A 20,576-nucleotide genomic window follows, 5' to 3' on the forward strand; every position below is an offset into this window, starting at 1 on the left:
ATTTTACTACTAACTGAGTAGTATTAAAGAATAATATGTTCAATCTTGTTAAATTTGAACAATCAAACTGTCTGCATGTAGCCATATAGCGATCTGTAAGCTAACTTGCTACATCGTATCAATAAATATCATGCAGTATATATGGAACATGTAACTAGCTAAAGATAAATACAAATATAGTTCTGCACATCTACATCACAAAATGCCTTTAAAATAGTTCGCTACCAATTTGATCAAACAGTAATGAAATACATATTTCTTAAGTTAAGCAGTTTTACAGATATTACACGGATAAAATGCATATGGATTATTGTTTCAATAATTTTGTAAACTGAATACAATTCTAATATTACTGCCACTTGTCTTCGTAGTGTGAATGTTACTCAAATTCTCTCTACTTACAATCACTAATTTCATTTACTTTTTGTTGGTAACACATTTTCCTGAGTTCATACTTCCGACTGGCCACAACAAATACCTGCCTATTAACTTTCTGTAGTACTAATAAAAAACAGTATAGGCTTCTTAGCATTACCGTTTGTGGATAAGACAATGGCCGCAGCCTATCGTAATCTTCTTGTCCTGCTGTATCCCATAGACCCAAATTGATAGGCTTCCCATCCACCATTACATTGGCAGAATAGTTGTCAAACCTGGAATAATAATGTCAAAATGTACAAAATTATTAACACACACATCCAAATTAAAAGATAATAACTACAGCAATGTTACTTACACAGTGGGAATATATTCTCCTGGGAAGGCATTGGTTGTATAACTGATGAGAAGACATGTTTTACCCACGGCACTGAAAAACAATGCAATCAATTAACAGCTGGTAACTCAGAGTGCAAGAAATTGGTTACATTGTAATACTACGGGACAAAGCTATGATTTTAACTGGATCAAAATAATGATGCTAAATAACAGAATCAGCTGAACACTCAGACTGGTCATCAATTTCTTGTCAGAGTAATAAGCAAATATTGTTTCCTTTGGCTCTGAATATAATAAATTAAGACATTCAGGAAGCAGATTGCATACAAGTCAAATAATGCTAAATATAAACAGTAGAAAACTGTCTTAAACCTCTCAACCTCAACCTTCATTTGACATCAGAGATGCATAATGAGATAGATCTTTTCCTACTACAACTGTAGTATTTACATTTAGAATAGAAAACATAATCAAGATTTAAACCTTCATAGCAAAACGGGGATTCTAAACCCTGCAACCAGGGGAAACAAAGCAGGCAAGCAGGAAAGAACCGAAATGGGAGATAATGGAAAGGATAATTTTTGTTACTGTATTGGATTAAAACTGAGGCACATAATTAGACTGCTGAACTTTGTGGTGAATTTTATATGGAATAACAGCATTTTGTTTAATCCTTGGAATACCAATGCATTTTCAATAACGCGTACTACCAAGAGGAAGGGGGGGTTACCTTTATTAAAAATATAAATTTTGTTCATTGTTGTTGGCTTTTATTAACAACATACTTTTCCAAGCGATAGTGATGTATAAGTAGGATCCAGACACTGAAGATATTGAATATAGCTTACGCTATGAAAAGTCTAGTCTGCCATAATGGCAAATTTTTGGCTTAAGTTTACCTGAAAAATTTAAAATATGAAGTTAACACCTTCCCCTCCTCTGTTGGTATTGCTAGGATTAATATGTAAACCATAAAAATTTGTTTGAACAGATTCAAATTTATGAAAAATAGTAACATATTTGGTGGAAGTGTTTCTTCTGCACTGACAAACAAACACTAAAGCGTGCATATATTTTAACACATTACAGAGTCTATGCCTTAATGAAATGTTTTCAGAGTTATGTCTGTGTAAAAGCAGGCTACACACACACACACACACACACACACACACACACACACACACACACACACAACAAAAAAAAAATTGTTAGTTCTTAAAGTTCCACTGATGATCAGAAGGTGGATGGAGGACAATCACTGCCTGGACAAGTATGTGGATGAAAATCTGCCTTAAATTTTTTGAAGGAATCATCCTGGCTTGTACATTAAGTGACGTACCAAAATCACTGAAAAAATACTTGTGGATGATTTCTTTGCAAAGGATATGGATTAAATGTAGATGGCTGGATGAGACTTTAAATCCCACCTCTCCCAAATAATGATTTGGTTCTTTAACCACTACATCATGTCACTTCACATACAGCTTGTAAAGCTGCGCAAGATCTATATTTCCATAACAATGAAAATGACTACCATAAAACTAACCTATACATCTGTACAGATAAGTTCACCACCAACATCAAAGTACCAGTAAAGTGTTATGTTGGGGAAAAACGCACAGTACATTTCAGAAGTTTCTATTATTTGGTTATTTTCTGAAAAACGCTTCCTTATAAACATCTAAATCTAAGACTAAAAATTTACCAAAACTTTAAAATTAAAATCATGGAGGCCTAGCTCAGAAACATCTGTGTGAGAGAAGTGCCACCTAATGGACAGTAACACTTTTCATCAGAGCCTCTCATCTCATTGCTAACATCCTGGCAATTTGCACCTTGCTGGAAACAGCTACACGTCAGCCTCCACAGTGAACCCTGCCGGAACTTATCCGTGCAAATTACAGTGTCACTTAGAGCAGCTTAGCACATTTACAGTAGCATATATATATGGATACACAATAGTGGAAAGCCATCATCAAACTACTTCATGAAAAAGGCACACCAAATTGAGTCAACGGTGTTAATTTTTTCAAGACAGAAAGAGAAAACCCTATACTTTTCTCATTCTCAATAGGCATCTGAATGATGACATACATTAAATACAGGATTGAATTTTTGCCACTTAACCAAAAAATTCTGAAGCAAAGTGTATTATGTACAAAATAAACAACAGAGCCATAGATGTTAAGTGCTTCTGACTGTTTCTCTGGTACATACTATTAAAATACTTTAACATGTGTATATTACTTGTAGCCACATCACAGCAAATCATTATCTAATTACTGGTTACTGTAATTATGTTGTGACAAGATAATATAACAGCGGGTATTTGGCAACAAGCTAGCTGACAATCCACAGGAGCTACAATATTATTGTCTCTCGAATTCTTTGTACATGTAAACCAATGGCACAGTTTCTTTATTTGAATTACTCCTTAGTCTCTATCATCTGGCTGAGTTCTTATGGGACTGCCTTTTGAAGAACTTGCTATCTGGCAACTTTTCTTCCTAGATCTGAACGAGTAATACGGGACGGAACATGCAACCACTGAATGGAAATAGCTCTGACAATGCTAGTAATGGTCTCCCATGGCCTTATTCAGATGTGCAGCTTTCTCAGTTGTAGGTGCACTGTTTTCCCATAGAGGAGCACAATATACAGCAGAAAGTACACAAGTGAAACTGCAATGTTGCATAGTTTATATGGATTTGCTCCCCAGCTGCTTCTAGCTATTTTGTGGTGTAGATTTAACCTTCAGCCAAGCTTCTTTGACAGGCTCATGCAGTGCTCCTTAAGTGACATGTAGCTGTTTAGGGAAGCAGTTATGGGGAAACTTTGACCCCATCAAATAGCATAAGATACTTCCCGTGTTCTGCTTTATTATGGAGATGTATCACTGTGATCTCTCTTTTGCTTGGCTTTGGCTGGATTCTCCAGTTGCAAATGCACTCTATCAATATGGTGAGGTCACTTGACAGTGTACACAACTTTCATAATGCTCGATATCTTTGTTCTGACATGTTAATGACAAGTAATCTGCATGCTGAATTTTTTTGGAATTAAAATGTCGTGGACAGACAAATTAAACACAATGGGAACCAGGACTGATGCTTGCAGCAGACAGTTGTTTTAAAGTTCTTGACCTATTAGCTGTTCCATTCAGAACAACTGAAAACCACTCATCAGAGAACATGTTGCTGAATGAACTTGCCAGCTTGTGACCTACAGCAACTTGAAGAAACCTGACCTCAGGCTCTCTCCATACTGTATTGTAGAGCTAATGTCAGACTGACAAAAGCCTCAGCCGATTTGAGACATCTCTGAAATCCAGATTCAACTCATCTTGTCACAGCACCTGGTCTCAATAACTCTGATTTTTGTAAAGCCATCCTGTTGGACTGGATTTAATTTATGAATGACCTCGTTGATGGATTCGAGAATTTGCCTCTTCCAATTTCGTCTCATTATCTGAACAGGCAGTACGAACAGTGAACAGCTGCGACAATATGATTCAGTTTTTGAAAATAACTAATGTGTAATCAGTATCGTGTACACAAGAGGAGTTAACGGCCTGGTAGCAGCAGGCTAGAATTCAACTACAAGGCAGTCTTGCTCGAGTTCTACTGCACCCAGCACGTGAGGAGTAATCAGTATAGCGGACCTGCCCTACGAAGTGCCGCGCGACCAGTGAGCGAGTTCTGAATCACTGGCGTGAATCAAGCGTCGGGTGTCCTTCCCGCAGGCGCCTGAGTCAACTACCCAACGTCAACCGGGGTCACTGGGCGAATCATTCTTCCGCGTCCATCTGCTACGCCAGATCTCTCCTCGTTGTCTCACTCTTCTCTGAAATCTGTCTAGGTCCTCGAACTCTGATTGCAACACACAACAACCGGAACTGCAGAATTTTGTGGTCTGTGCATTAACTTTTAATGTCCGACTACAGCCCGATTAATAGTAGTGATCTCTTGACAGGTAACGGGAAGGAGTGCTCCCGCCAATTCGAACCTGTCGCTGTCGGCTGCCACTAATTGCTTCGTCCCCTGCGGAAAGGCTTAGGCTTGCCAAGTTCTCAAGTGCTAAAGTGCTAAAGTTTTCCGGACCCGACTATATCGCCTATTTCAAAAAACGTTAACTCTGTCATTAATTAATATTAAGGGTTGATTTTTACATTATTAACTAAGAATAGAGATCTATACAATAAGTGAATTGCGATTATTTTTACGCTGGTTTCATGGAGGTAAGAGGATTTTCAGTGATTTTTTTTTATTGCCGCAGAGAGCTATGGCGGCTGCCTGCAGGTAGTATTTAACGGGACAACATCGCAACTTGGGACCTTAAACCTCAGGTGCTAATTAATTTAAATCGGAGTACAGTTATTTCGTAGGAACAGCTGTTCCAGCACTTAGTAATTAAGCTATCGTTATTTAAATTTAGGTTCTTTTTTACTCCCGTATTCCGCAATGCCGCGGTTCGTTGTCCTTTGTTTATACACAGGTGACAACGAAGGGAATTCAATCTACGGTAATAGATCCTGCCTGACTCGTCTTCTTACAACCGTTAAACGCTTTATGTGATAGTATTTCAACGTTTCATTGTGACTGATCTTATTTTTGAGTTTACTAAATCACAGTGAGTGCTTCCGCACTTAAGCCGGTTTCGAATAATGCATTGGAAGTAGGGATTGGGAAACTGGTGAGCACCGGATAGCGGAAACCATTCCACGTCATTCATCTGTCACGCCGGACGCGGCTTCAGTTCCTGTTTCTCAAGAAAGCACTTAAAGTGTTAAAAATGTGATCAGAACTTGCGTTCTTCACATTAATATTTGTAAACAATAATAACTTCTGCTACTTATCAAACGAAAATTATATTATTTTAACCATAATACAGAGGTATGTAGCACAGCAGTATCCCAATCCACGATGGAACACCTGGTTGGCGCAACCACAAAAGACAAGGTTAGTCGTGGTTACGATATTCGTGGAATGAACCTTAGGTACTACAGTTTAGAAAGACCACAGTGTGCAAAATGTACAAAATAATGGAAACGCACCCGTCAATCGAGATCGATGTGAAATCTCTCTGGCAAACCAGCGCAGTTAACATTTCCGCAGTCTAAGGTGTGTAACAACCGTTAGTAGCAGCAGCAGCAGCAGTAGTAGTAGTAGTAGTAGTACGATCTTCACTTTGTTGCTTCATCTATACTTCGAAACTTCCGTCTGTCAGTAGGCAACGAGCGTCAAAGGAACCGGTAACTAGACTTCCTGCTATTACGGATGCAATAGCGGAAGCCTGGTGTCTTTCCGCAACGCGAAACGTCGAGCACCCGCTGCTACGACTTTCCCTAACGCGATATTTCAGTTATAATCCTAGAAACGAAATCAAAATTGCGAATCAGGTCTTTTCACCTCGCTCCTTCAGCCCCCACAACGAGTTTTTTTGTAATAATGTAACCAAATTGTAGCCGACCAACGGATGGAACGAGGCACACGAAAACTACACAAGGCTGTAATCCTGGACAAAAAGCTCAGTGTGTGTCTAAGAATCACGAATCATCACGCATCAGAATATAGCTTCAGACGGACGCATATTTCCTCGAAGTTAAACACAAAATTGAGAGACGAAAAAAGAACACTATCGACCTCCTCTGTTCGAACTAGAACGGACGCTGTGACGAAGAAAAGATCAACATTACATAGGTGAATAATTGTGGGGCTGAGATTGCAAGTGTTATAAGTGAAATTTCACAAGAAAATGATCAATACGCACATTTGGTAATTGAAAGTGTGAATATCTCTTCCGAAAAAAAGAAGTACAAGCGATTTCCCGCATAGTGGCGCACTATGTATTTAGACTACAACTAGTACAAGTGAAATGGGGGACAGAAGGAGAACTGCTGCAATCTTTAATGAATGTTCAGGTACGTAATTTTTTGAAAGTACTGTAGTAGCTTTATGTTTTTGCTTTTAAGAGTACTCATAGAATTATTTAATGCCTGTTTAAATAGGCAGTATTTTGAAACACTGTTTGTATACTGATGCAAAGTCAACATACTGACAACAGATCATAAGGCACTTTAACCTGGCCATACACATATGCAATGTTATAAAGATTTTGGTTTTTCTGGAAAAGCAAATAACAACGCCAAACATGTATTGGTTCCCTAAGACAGGCTGGAAGCAAACAGCAAAAAGTTGTCGTAACGGAAATGACAGAAAACTTTAACTGAAAGGAAGTCATTAATACCATAGCGAAGGACAAGTTGCAAAACATAGAAGGGAACAAATTACAATGGAGGAATACGAGATGAATCTAAATCGGCAAAGCAAACCCTATAAGCATAGAGATCAAATATTCACTAAGCCGTCATCCTGAGTTTATAGAAGCGGATTTTTGGAGGCCCCAATACTGGTCCCCCATCAATACCTCTTCTGCTGCGTTTGCATCAAGATGAGTTTGAAATAAAATGAGGAATGGAAAAATTTTCATATGATAAAGAACTACTTCCCTCCACTTTATCACAAGTTCCATAACAATAAATCTCATGCCCAAACAGCAGTTACCATGAGTGTAATAAAAGACCGTGGAGAAAGATAATGACATGGTCACAGAAGGGGGGCGGGGAAGACTGGAAAAATGCACCACACAATGGTACAGCATCACAAGTTTTGCCCAGGAGAGAGATTCTTCAATATACATCACATAAGGAAATGATTATGACTCTACAGACACTGTGTTTGAGGGCATTATAGTCACTATAAATGATCTCTCGTATATGTTGGCACCACTAATATATTTTCGTTTTGGTGTTTTAATTTTGTTATTCACCTACTATTATTCATCTTGTTATATAAATTTCGCTTTAATTACAAATACTTGTCTTATGATGAACATGTATTTTGCTACATAGGTATCATCTGGGTGCTACCACGGAAAATTTTCAAAATATAGCACAATAAATAAAATGTTTTTGCACTTTTAACTGTTTCACTCCAAAAGTATCAAAACCCGAAGAATATAAGCGTTTTTAATGTATTTAAAAGAATAACGCTGGAGCACTACAGTCTCCACCCATAACTGGAACTAAACACAGATGAGCCAAAACATTATGACCACCTGCTTAATAGCTTCTTTGTCCATCTTTGGAACGAAATACACTCCTGGAAATTGAAATAAGAACACCGTGAATTCATTGTCCCAGGAAGGGGAAACTTTATTGACACATTCCTGGGGTCAGATACATCACATGATCACACTGACAGAACCACAGGCACATAGACACAGGCAACAGAGCATGCACAATGTCGGCACTAGTACAGTGTATATCCACCTTTCGCAGCACTGCAGGCTGCTATTCTCCCATGGACACGATCGTAGAGATGCTGGATGTAGTCCTGTGGAACGGCTTGCCATGCCATTTCCACCTGGCGCCTCAGTTGGACCAGCGTTCGTGCTGGACGTGCAGACCGCGTGAGACGACGCTTCATCCAGTCCCAAACATGCTCAATGGGGGACAGATCCGGAGATCTTGCTGGCCAGGGTAGTTGACTTACACCTTCTAGAGCACGTTGGGTGGCACGGGATACATGCGGACGTGCATTGTCCTGTTGGAACAGCAAGTTCCCTTGCCGGTCTAGGAATGGTAGAACGATGGGTTCGATGACGGTTTGGATGTACCGTGCACTATTCAGTGTCCCCTCGACGATCACCAGTGGTGTACGGCCAGTGTAGGAGATCGCTCCCCACACCATGATGCCGGGTGTTGGCCCTGTGTGCCTCGGTCGTATGCAGTCCTGATTGTGACGCTCACCTGCACGGCGCCAAACACGCATACGACCATCATTGGCACCAAGGCAGAAGCGACTCTCATCGCTGAAGACGACACGTCTCCATTCGTCCCTCCATTCACGCCTGTCGCGACACCACTGGAGGCGGGCTGCACGATGTTGGGGCGTGAGCGGAAGACGGCCTAACGGTGTGCGGGACCGTAGCCCAGCTTCATGGAGACGGTTGCGAATGGTCCTCGCCGATACCCCAGGAGCAACAGTGTCCCTAATTTGCTGGGAAGTGGCGGTGCGGTCCCCTACGGCACTGCGTAGGATCCTACGGTCTTGGCGTGCATCCGTGCGTCGCTGCGGTCCGGTCCCAGGTCGACGGGCACGTGCACCTTCCGCCGACCACTGGCGACAACATCGATGTACTGTGGAGACCTCACGCCCCACGTGTTGAGCAATTCGGCGGTACGTCCACCCGGCCTCCCGCATGCCCACTATACGCCCTCGCTCAAAGTCCGTCAACTGCACATACGGTTCACGTCCACGCTGTCGCGGCATGCTACCAGTGTTAAAGACTGCGATGGAGCTCCGTATGCCACGGCAAACTGGCTGACACTGACGGCGGCGGCGCACAAATGCTGCGCAGCTAGCGCCATTCGACGGCCAACACCGCGGTTCCTGGTGTGTCCGCTGTGCCGTGCGTGTGATCATTGCTTGTGCAGCCCTCTCGCAGTGTCCGGAGCAAGTATGGTGGGTCTGACACACCGGTGTCAATGTGTTCTTTTTTCCATTTCCAGGAGTGTACATCACTGACTCTGCGTGTCAGGCATCCGACAGTTTGTTGGTAGGTTTGTGGTGGTATGTGGCATAGATGTCTACGCACTGGTAATGTAATTCGCGTAAATAACGAGCCGCTGATTTACCTACGTGGCGATGGCGCACGTTAGCGACCCAATTGGGTCCCATAGGTTCATATTAGGCGAATCTGGTCGCCGAGGCATCAACTTGAGTTCACTATAACGCGCCTCAAACTACAGCAGCACGGTTCTGGCTGCGAGACGCGGACAATTATAATGCTGAATGATGACGTCGCCGTCGGGGAAGTCATCAAGCATGAAGGGATGCTGGTGATTCGTAGATGTCAGCGAGTCTTTGATTACTGCTATAGCTCCCATGTAAGCGCAGGAAAATGTCTCCCATAGAATAATATTGCTCCCGCACGCCTGCGTCCGTGGCGTGCTGCACGTTTCGAGCCGCTGTTCATCTCGATGATGGCGTTTGTAGAAACGATCATCGACCTAGTGTAGCAAAAACATTCACTCTAAGAGCCGACACATTTCCACTGAAGGAAAGTCGAGTCCCTATGGTTCCGTGCCCACTGAAATCTTAACTGACCATGTCTTTGGGTCAACCATGTGAGAGAGTATACGGGAGAGTATTCAAAGCAGTGAGATGCGTGTTCTAAGGTCCTGTGCATGATTTTGATACTGATAAGTTAATTGTTCCAGAGCTCCTTATTCAACACTGCACGATGAACGATGTGCTCTGGAACACCGGTGCGTGCACCAGCACTGCGCTCTTTCCGTACAGATGCCACTGATAATTATCCTATTTTACACAGCAGACAAGCCTCCGAACCCTACGTTCTGTGAAGAGTCGTGAATGTCCAACCATTTAGCACCTGGTGGTAGTTTCACTGTCCTCCTACCTCTTTCCGTAGATGCTCGCGACAGAAACATGTAAACATTCGACATGCTTTGCCGTTTTCGAGATAGTCGTTCGTGGTCAGTGGTCATAATGTTTTGGCTAATCAGTGAATACTGGACTAACTGACAGTTAGGGGAAAATATCTGATGTTTCGACAGTAATTCACGTAATTTATAAACAGCCATTTAACTTTGGCAGTCAGGTAGCTTCAGTAAGTACTTGTACCACTTGTACCCTCAGTTCTGAGTGAAGACAGTATTACCTGCGTAATGAAAGCATAGCTGGTCGATTTATTGTTTTCCCATTTTTTCTATAAAGTCTGCATAAAACTCGAGGTAACGTGTCGCACTTTTGTAACGGTCCAGTTACGTGAAGTTCTTTATTCCTTACTAAAATACTTCAAATGTAAGCTAGGAAGATATTGATTTTTGCTAACTGATGAGAGAAGGGGGAAGTGAGAAAAATCTTTTTACTAACGATCTTCAGAAAAAACTGTTACCATGTAATCGACGGAGAACTTGCGAGCCGCCAGGCAGCTTGGAGTTTCGGGGAAAGCTGTACCCGGAAGACTTGTGCATGCAGTGGCGGCGCGGAACAAAGGGCCAAAAGGCGCAGAGAGACGCAGACAACCCGCTGCTGCTGTGCAGAAACTGACTGTACCAGCTAGTCAACGCTTCGTATCCACTCTAGTCTAGACTGACGTGTATGTATCTGTGCCTTGCTACGGCAATTCCAGCTACCATTAACACTAATTTCAAGACTGTTACGAAGTTGTTATAAACAGGCACAGTGCTTGTAATTTTTATTTCAAGAATATATAATTTGTTGTTAATACCGTGATCGATAGTATTCTCTACAACGTGAACTAAAGCAAAAGTGAGTATTTTATTTTCAATCTATATGTAGATTATGATTTTCTTTTAACTGCGGCTGGAACCACGGAAATGAAGGAAACCTCTACAGTAGAACATCGGTAAACCGTCCCCTACGGGACCGACATCATGGTCGGAACGCAAAAAAGGTTGGATTTCCAGAGGAACAATTTTATTGATCCGTAACATCACAATACAATACAGTAATTTTCAACTGTTCTATGTAAAAAAAATCGATACACTAAAAAGTCTTATACGAAAGAGTAATGTAAAGTAGCGTATGTATTCCAAAATACGGCTGTATCGTACGGTAAGACATAACTATTGTGGGTAAAATTTTAACAGCTGTACATGCCTTACTATAGTACTGCAGTGACACAAAACTGATTCGCAATTAACTGTTGAAAACATGAGACAATACGATAAAATGTTTTGTTCTTAAGCAGGACGAGAAAAATCTGTAATGAGCTTTTGCTGTGCAATCAACAACCTCTATTTTACCGCGATGTTCCGCCATTAGCTATCCACTAAAGTGGATGTACTGAAAGCCTACGTCAAATGCATTTTTACCCTGTACGTGATACTCGAGCCGTAGGTTTATTGTCTTCGTTGGCGTAGTCATTTTTCTCGTTCTCGTCGGTTCTTCGATTTACAGCGTCAATCATTTGATCGTCAATTGATTCTTCTTCCGTTGTGCAATCAAAGTCAGCTGTACTGATCCACTAACTCACGTCACTGGCTCCACGTCCGGTTGTAAGGTTTGCAAATACCTCAAAATCGCTGGAGTGTCTATGTCTTGATTCATCACTTGTTGGATGGTCTGTTTTATCTTATTCTCTTCACTCGTTCCTTTACATGTTTTATCTTAATTTCATTCAATTTTGGTCACAGTTTGCGTTAAGATTTTTCAAGCGTTTATGCCGGCATTTCTTCCCAAACTTTGGCAATTACGTGGATCATATCTTTCATATTTATTGATTTCATCGCTTGAAACAAGCAGCTGCCTTCATGTGTCTTGTCTAAAAGCCACTCTCTTCAGTCACTCATTAACCTCCTGGTCCATGGGTTGGATTAGGCATGTTACGTGGGCAGGGAGAGCTAAAACTTTTACTTCGCCTTTTAATGTTCATCTTCAGATGGATCACATGTCGCATTGTCGAGTATCAATATGGACCGTTTAGGGACGCTTTTTTCCTTTTAGGTATTTTGTAACGGCTGGGACTAACTTTTCCTTAAAGAGGCTGAATTTCTTCCATGTTGACTTTTGGCTACATCATCATATAGGTAGTGCGATATTAATATTTTTGAACACAGGACGTATACACAGCCACTTCGGTTGCATAAAAGTTTTTCAACTGACAGTTTCGATTGCTCTAGGGCAATCTTCACCAGAATAAAAAGTTACATGGAATACCTGTAATCAGAATTTTCATTTTCAAGTCTTTGCATTTCGTAACAACCTTAGAAACGTGGACAGGTAGGAAGCACAAAAATTTGAAAATGAAAATTCTGATAACAGGTATTCCATGTAACTTTTTATTCTGATGAAAATTGCCCTAGTGCGCAATCGAAACCGTGGTGAACTGACGAAATTTTGTACAACCGAAGTGGCTTTATATATGTCCTGTAATTAAACAGCGTACGGTTGCTGGGTCACAGCCAATCAAATGTTTCAAATTTCATATCTGAACACCTTTAGTTTGTCTTTTTCATCACAAACAATGGCATCTTATGGCTGCCGTTAGCAGCACTACAGAGGGCAAGTTTTCTACCTGTTCCAGACTGATTTTGTGTAGCAAGAATTCTTGTAGGAAGCATTTTGTTGTTGAAGCTAGACTAATCAATGTTATACGCCAGACTCATAAATGTTATACGCTTGATCGGGAGTCAGGTTAAGCTTCAAGTTTTCAAATTTCGGGCCAAATTCGCTGGCGACCGTTTCGTCAGCAGACAGCTTCTCGACAGAAATAATCACATTTTGAATGTCATGACGTTTTTTCCGTCAATGTGACAAGCCTCTATTCGCTGTAAACTTTTACTGTAATTTTCACACAAAGTCAGTGCCTTTTCTTTTATGACTGGTCTGGACAACGGAGCCCCTTTTCTCCGCCGCTGCTTAAATCACATCCACGAAGTATTGTCTAGAACTTCACTTTTAGGCTTCTTCAAAGTCTTGCGTATTTTTAGTTCTTTCAAATCACTGATCATCTTAGTATAACTTAAAGAATTTTTGTAATTTTTTATCCAGGCTAACAATTGTTATGCGAACCCCTACCTCACTTGCAATGTTTTGAAAATACACGCCCTATTTAACTTTTCAAGCCCTGCCAGATTGTACACTAAAGACCTCGTCAAATGCTTACGTTTAGTTTATGGCATAAATTAGTTTTACACATTTTCATATGTAAGAAGACCAATAATTTATAAAACAAATGTGTGCACAATAAACCTGTTGATAGAGTTAGAAAGACGTTATTTCATACTAAAAGTGACGTAACTACCGGACCTATCAATGGTCAATTACCTACTGATTAATATATCAATTGCCTACTGATTAATATCGAAGACGATGAGTTATCGAAGTCCAAAAAAAAACACCGGAAACGGGATGGACGGACTAAGCGGGGAGTCGGACCATCTGAGGTCGGATTAGCGAGATTCTACTACATTAGTAATCTTTGGTGGTTATCGACGTCCCGAGTGACGGGAGAGTATTCAAAGCAGTGAGATGCGTGTTCTAAGGCCCTGTGCATGATTTTAATACTGATAAGTTAATTGTTCCAGAGGATTTTTATTTTAAGCAACTTGTAGCAGTAACTAACATTAAGCGCTGCGGATTCAGTCTTCAATTTTTTGTGAAAGTGAACCGCCACACTGAGTCCGTCACAAATTTCGAAATTTGTGGTAAGTTCCTATGGGACCAAAATGCCGAAGTCATCAGTCCCTAGACTGAACGCTACTTAATCTAACAAAGTAACTTACGCTAAGGACAAAACACACACACACACGGGAGCTGCGCGAACCGTGGCAACGCGCCCAGACCACGCGGCTACCGCGCGCGGCAGTCCGTCACATTCGAGATACCTAAAGTACCATTAGAAGTCAGGCGACGATTGTTCAATAAGAATTCAAACTTTCTCTGTCTTACGGAAGAAAAGCGGTTATGTTTATTGTGCTTTGAGAGATACGTAATCTCAGCAATAACGTTATGTATGTTGATGACTACACAAGTTATTCGTGGACTAATTTTTCAACTTTCGACACGCTCCCGCATATTATTGGTTGGTTTTTTATTCAAATACACCATCAAGTTGACATATTTTTAACTAACTATAACTTGGCATTTGAATTAACACAGCTTTACCTTCACACACCTGATACTCTAAATAACCTCCGTTTAAGAATCTGCCGAGTACGTGGTAATCATTTCAGCCCAACATGTCTTATTAACCGACGATGATGTATGTCTTTTGGATTATCTAAAGTAAAACGGCAAGCAGAAAGAGAGCAATAAGCTATTTTTTCCGACATGAAACTGCTAAATAAATTTTCTGGATATAACATGGCTTCCATCACCCAGAAGATGATTAAATAAGACATACACCGATGAGCTAAAACATTGTGACCACCTGTTTGATAGCGTGCTGTTCCACTTTTCAAACACAGCACAACAGAGATTCTACAAATCCTCGCAGGGTTCGAGAAGTACATGGCACCAGTTTTCTACGCACATGTCAAGCAATTCCCGCAAATTCCGAGATGGTGGTTTACGGGCATGCGGCTGGCGCCAGATGTGTGTTCCAATGGGTACAAATCAGGCACATTTGTTGGCCAAGACATCAATATGAGTTCACTATAATGCTCCTCAAACCACTATAGCAAGATTCTGATCTTGCAACACGGGCAGTTATACTGCTGGAATATTTCATTGCCGTAAGGGAAACTTCAAGCATGAAGCGATGCAGGTGGTTTGCAATAATGTTCACGTAATTCACTGCTGTCACGATGCCTTCGTTTACCATCATCACAGATTCCATGGAAGCCTAACTCCATACACCCCATAGCATAATTCTGTCCTCATGAGCACGCATCTGTGTTGCGGTACATGTTCCGTGCAGCCATTGGCCTGGATGACGGCGCGTAAAGAACCAACCATCGACCTGGTGTAGCAAGAAATGCGATTAAACCTACAGGCGACACGTTTCTGTTGAACCACGGTGGAAACTCAGTGATGCTGTGCTCACTGCAATCATACTGACAGTGTCGTTGGGTTAACACAGGAACACGTAGGGGTCGTATGACGTGGAGCTCCATGTCCAACAATGACCTTTGAACGGTGTACATCGAAACACTTGGACCTGCTCCGGCATTGTACTCTGTCGTCTGACTTATCACAGATCGCTGGGGGGGGGGGGGGGGGGGGGGGGAGAGTGTGTCGATTCCCCCTCGTCACATACAGCTTTCCGTCCAGCACTGCCCACTGTAATAAGTGTTCACGATTTCAATAACAAAATGTAAGATGTTTAAAACAACAGTAAGTTGTTTACATGACACTTCAGTATATCGCTGTAGCTTAACGTCCAAGACATTGCATTTCATATAAATATAGCATCTGAAACCATTAGACCGAGAGTTCGATAAGTACGTACATCATGCGGTTCATTTAAGAGCTATAATAGCAATACATTCTTACAACGGTAACAAAATCATAATTTACACAATATAAAATCAAAGTGTACACTAATCACAATTGTAATCAAATGTCTGTAGATTGGCCATGTGAAGCGTGTAAATGAGACGAATGGTGTTTGTTTTAATCGCCTCCTCCTACTTTCCTCGGTGGACGCTCTTTTTCCTTTGTCTTCCTTTAGCCAGCTTCCTGTAGTTTACCGGTTCCACTAGTGGACTCACGACCCATTTGCGGTTTATTGCTGACGGCAGATCAGTCTGAGAATGTGCACTGGCAACTAGCTGGAATACCATTGTCAGGATCTGCATGCCCATTCACAAGGACAGCAAGCTCTCACAACAGCTACGGAGAAGAATAGTGTGTTAAACGTAGCTTGTGATTTCTAGTATTTATGGCCAATTTTGAGACTTCGTGTTTATGCTACTTTATTCTCCCAAAGTTAGCTGAGAAATTTGGAAACTGATAAACGTAAAAACAAACGCTATCTCGTGTGTGTGTGTGTGTGTGTGTGTGTGTGTGTGTGTGTGTGTGTGTGTGAGAGAGAGATATATATATATATAACCCCACCCTTTAACGCTCCCCCTCCCCCCCCCCCCCGATCCGCATAGTGAACGGCTATTTTTTGCTAGAAAATTTAAGTGTGAATTGTGGCGTATACCTCGGTGATCTGTACCCATACGAAGCTCATCTCTCTCGTTCTGCTGCAGTTCAACCACCTTCTGCATTAGTTCATGAGGTGCTTGCTATGATCACAACTAATTTCCCAGCTCGAACAAGTTAAAACAAGATGTCGCGTATTACCAATCCTGTTACTACAAGGTTCAAGAGCCATGTTTTTCCGGTAGAGATGTGCCTAGTAGGGCGGTATGTATCCAAATGGGTGCAGCGGCCTGTACAGAGCAGAGGCCTTCACGCAGGCTACAGCGGAGCGCGTGTCGCAATATGGTGTCGCGCCGGCATAAAAACCGAGTTTCACCTTCGTGCTGCCGGCTGACTGCTGCTCGCCCCGACCTTGAGCCTCTGGCTGCAGACAGCCTCCCACCGCACACTCCACACGCCCGTCTTGCCAGTTCGCATACAGCCACGTCTCAAATACATGTTTTTTCGCAGTTGCCGAGTATCTATCGACACAAAACATCGATTTTGCAAACGCTGACATCGCCTGCGAGGGCCGTAGCGACAGTTTTAACTGAGGTACAGAAACATCGCCGCAGGTCGCGTATGATTTACTTGACTAGTTTCGCTCATCGAACGCACGCATCCTCCACTTCGTGTTGACTGTGGTGCCGAGCGGAGCTTTAAACCTCTAACGTGTTGCCGCCACGGCAATGAATGAGTATGTGAAGCTAGTCAAGTAAATAATACGGCAACCTGTGGTAGGTTGCCTGTACATTAAGATAAATTTACCTCTATTATGTTACCCGGAAAAAGTTTGCCAGCAATTTTAAAATACAGCATTCAAATCTTTTCTATGGTTTCACTTTCTTTCTGTCAAGAGGGCTACATGCTACGTTCACAAAATTAATGCATGAATCGTGGTCAAGATCACTTAGGTAAATGGTCCTTTACCGCATGAAGCAGTAAAATCACCGTTGACTTAAAGATATTACATTCAGCATCTGTGTATTTGGCGAATTTCTTGCGTAAAATAAACAATAGTTTAGAATCATTCTTTCTTAAAAGCAGTGTTTAAGGTAATTTGTACGTAAAGGTAAGATCCGCGTTTAGTTTCCTTTCGATATTAAGACGGCGGAATTCGCAGTTACAATAACATAACACTTCAAATTCTGCTATAGATTCAAAAGGAAAAATGAAGACACAAGCGGTGGTGGTGCAAGCATACGAAACAAACTCTAGGTGCGGAAACGTGTAACAACGGTTCAAATGCTTTCGCGACGAAAAGAAAAGTCAATGATGTGTTAAATTTGACTCGACTGTCAACAACTACGAGTATAAAGAGACAATACAAGAATGTGCGACAGATTACAAAAGTCAGCTACTGTTTCTGATATCTGAGAAGAGGAATGACTGTATTAACGCAATTATTGACAAACCATTTGATATGACAATGGATCTGTTACTGAGAGTGCCGTGCAAAATGGTCTAAAAGCAGAAGGTACACGTGAATGAAGAATATGGCTCTGAGCACTATAGGACTTAACATCTATGGTCATCAGTCCCCGTGAATGAAGATTTCACTGACATGTGGCACATTCATCATTCCTGCAAACCTCACAAACTATAGGACTTGATGCTACCAGTTCAATCTGGTGTAGGGTACGCAACAATCAAGGTCGCCGTGTGTAACTTTTCACGGTAGATTTCGACAGACATCCGCAACGTGTAACGTCAATGGTCAGAAGATGAATGCTCAATATTGAGTCCATTAAAAACGAACAAAAGTGTTTCTTCGTTATCTTCCACTTAACTTGTGATACCATTGGCCGACCAGATTTCACACACTTTCAACATGAAAACATTTCATTTTGTTATGGGAATAAAGCGTTTGTCTTCAAATCTCTCTCTCTCTCTCTCTCTCTCTCTCTCTCTCTCTCTCTCTCTCTCTCGTTCGTACTACTTGATAAGGGGTTCCACAATAACGAACCATACTCAACAATCGATTGGACAATAATATAGTAAGGCTTGTCCCACTTATGGATGAATTAAATGCATGTTGATCTGTCTACTTACAACTAGGTTCATGTGGTCTTTCCACATTAAATCGCTCCAGATGGGCAACCCTTGACTTTGGACTGGCAGTTTTGAGAGCAAAAATACGGGGTGTTTTCAATATTTGAAGGCATTTAAAAAGCTGCTAGTCCTTTCACCAAATGCTGCCAATATGTATATCTTCCGCATTTCGCAAATATTTTCTAATGATGCGATTTCCTTGAACAGAATTATTTTCTCAGTTCATTTGTCCACTTCGTCAACAGCAACGTTTCTAGTACAGTTTATTGAAGCTTCTGAGAAAATCGTAAGGAGTTCTGTTACCTAAGTAGTCTTCAAAATAATCTCATGCGCGGTCTGACACTCCGAAAAAATAAGGCAGCGGTGAGAAACCTTATTAAAAAACTCTCCAAAAGTGTAGAAACAACATCAGTAAACAGACGCCTCAATGACGATCAGAATGAACGATTTTTTTTAGTTTTGGAAAATTGTACGTAAATACGTAACTGTGAAACGCATTTACGAGGAGATATCGCAAAGTTTTAATTATCATCCGATAATTATTACGGTATACTGAGAAAATTTTGTCAGTGTTGTCAGTAGTCCCTCAGCGCACGATGTTGAAAGTTTCAGTTAATTGTGCCGCCGCCGCCCCCCCACCCCCTCTTTTTTACGGGGAGTGCCAGAAAAGATTAAGGTGGAAGACGAAAAAAACTGAGGCTCTTAGTGTGATGAAGCTCCTGCGTTTGAAGGGTAAAAGTGATTGGGAAATCAATGATGAGATGACTGTTTATCGAAATTATTGCCCAGCTTATGACACTATTAAAAGATGGAACAGGAATTTCCAAACTGGCCACGTGTGTCTGACAGACGAGCCTGTCAAACCATCATCACTGGTAGGAACTACAGCAATCTTTTGAACAAGTTACGCGAAGCTCTGATTAAGAAACGCCGCGGTATACTTTCCAGAGGCGTTCGTCTTCTGGCTGACACTGCACCAGCTCACAAATCTCAAGTTGCAGTTGACAAAACGGGGGCAAGTAGCTTCGAATCTCGCAGCTTCCGCCTTATTCATCAGATCTCTGATCAAATGACTTTTTGTTCAAGAAAATACAGAGTCGTTGCGTAGTCGCCGATCTGACAACATATACGTCGTCATTCACGAACTGGAAGAATGGCTTAAGATAAAATCTGCAGACTTCTACAATCAAGGCACTCGGTAGGTGAAGAACTTTGGGGTAAATATATGGTGACTGTAGAGAAGAATTAACAACAACAACAACAACAACAACAACAACAACGAACAACTATCACATTTTTAAGGTTTATAATTACAACTTGCCGATATCCCCTCATATGCCAGTGATGCAGGCAGACCTAATGATCTCGGCGGCCCACGGCCGACGAGTGTGGCTAGCGCTGTCCCCCACGTGCAGCCGAGCACACGGGAGGTGAGTGCTGGCGATAAATATACCCCATCCCGCCACGAGCGCGTCCGCACGCCGTTCTGCTTCCCTGGCTCGCGCAGCTCGTGCGTTAACCAACCATATACAGGTCAACGGTATGCTTTGGCCGCACAGTACGCTGACGCTCATTTCGCTGGTTAGTACAGTGCTCGACAAAACCCATTACAACAAATTTCACTTTCAAACTACATAAAAGCGAAACCTTTTTTTTTTTATAGCTACAGCAACATTTTCTATGACCTGAGGACGGGGGGAAGGAGGGGTGGGGGGATGCAAAGCGCTGTCGGAATTTTACACCTTGCACAATCCTACGTTTTTATTCCACCAAGCACTGAATACAGGCCTCGATGGAATAACTGTAACGGTGAAAAAGAAGTGCTCACACTGAAAACCAATGTGCAGCAGTTACAGCCCATATAAAACGAACACATACTACACGTGTCTAAGAGTGTGGCCTTTGGTCCACGGAAGCTCTTCCAACAGCGAAGTGTCACAGAGGCAAATAATCTGCCGTCGTAACTTTATAACGCATAACGAGTAGCAGCGGTAAAATGCCTACCACCATCTTACTCTAGGCTGTTATGTAACAGATGTAGAGTTCCATTTTACAAGGCTTTGCTGATCACTATCTTTAGCAATTGCATTGATGTTCGCGGTTTGTTTTCCTTCCACTGTTACT

The 20,576-nt window shown here is 41.8% G+C and overlaps 1 protein-coding gene across 1 annotated transcript in view; it reads right to left on the reverse strand.

Moving 5' to 3' along the window:
* Nucleotides 1-20,576, reverse strand: part of LOC126457981 (ras-related protein Rac1) — a 98,418-nt gene that overhangs the window by 16,427 nt on the left and 61,415 nt on the right. Inside the window, exons 2-3 of the mRNA XM_050094742.1 lie at nt 737-808; nt 536-653 (exon numbers count right to left, since the gene is read on the reverse strand). Coding sequence (XP_049950699.1) covers nt 536-653; nt 737-808 — 190 coding nt within the window. The remainder of the gene's footprint in view (nt 1-535; nt 654-736; nt 809-20,576) is intronic.

The sequence above is a fragment of the Schistocerca serialis genome, chromosome 2, assembly GCF_023864345.2.
Source record: "Schistocerca serialis cubense isolate TAMUIC-IGC-003099 chromosome 2, iqSchSeri2.2, whole genome shotgun sequence".
Taxonomy (NCBI): Eukaryota; Metazoa; Arthropoda; class Insecta; order Orthoptera; family Acrididae; genus Schistocerca; species Schistocerca serialis.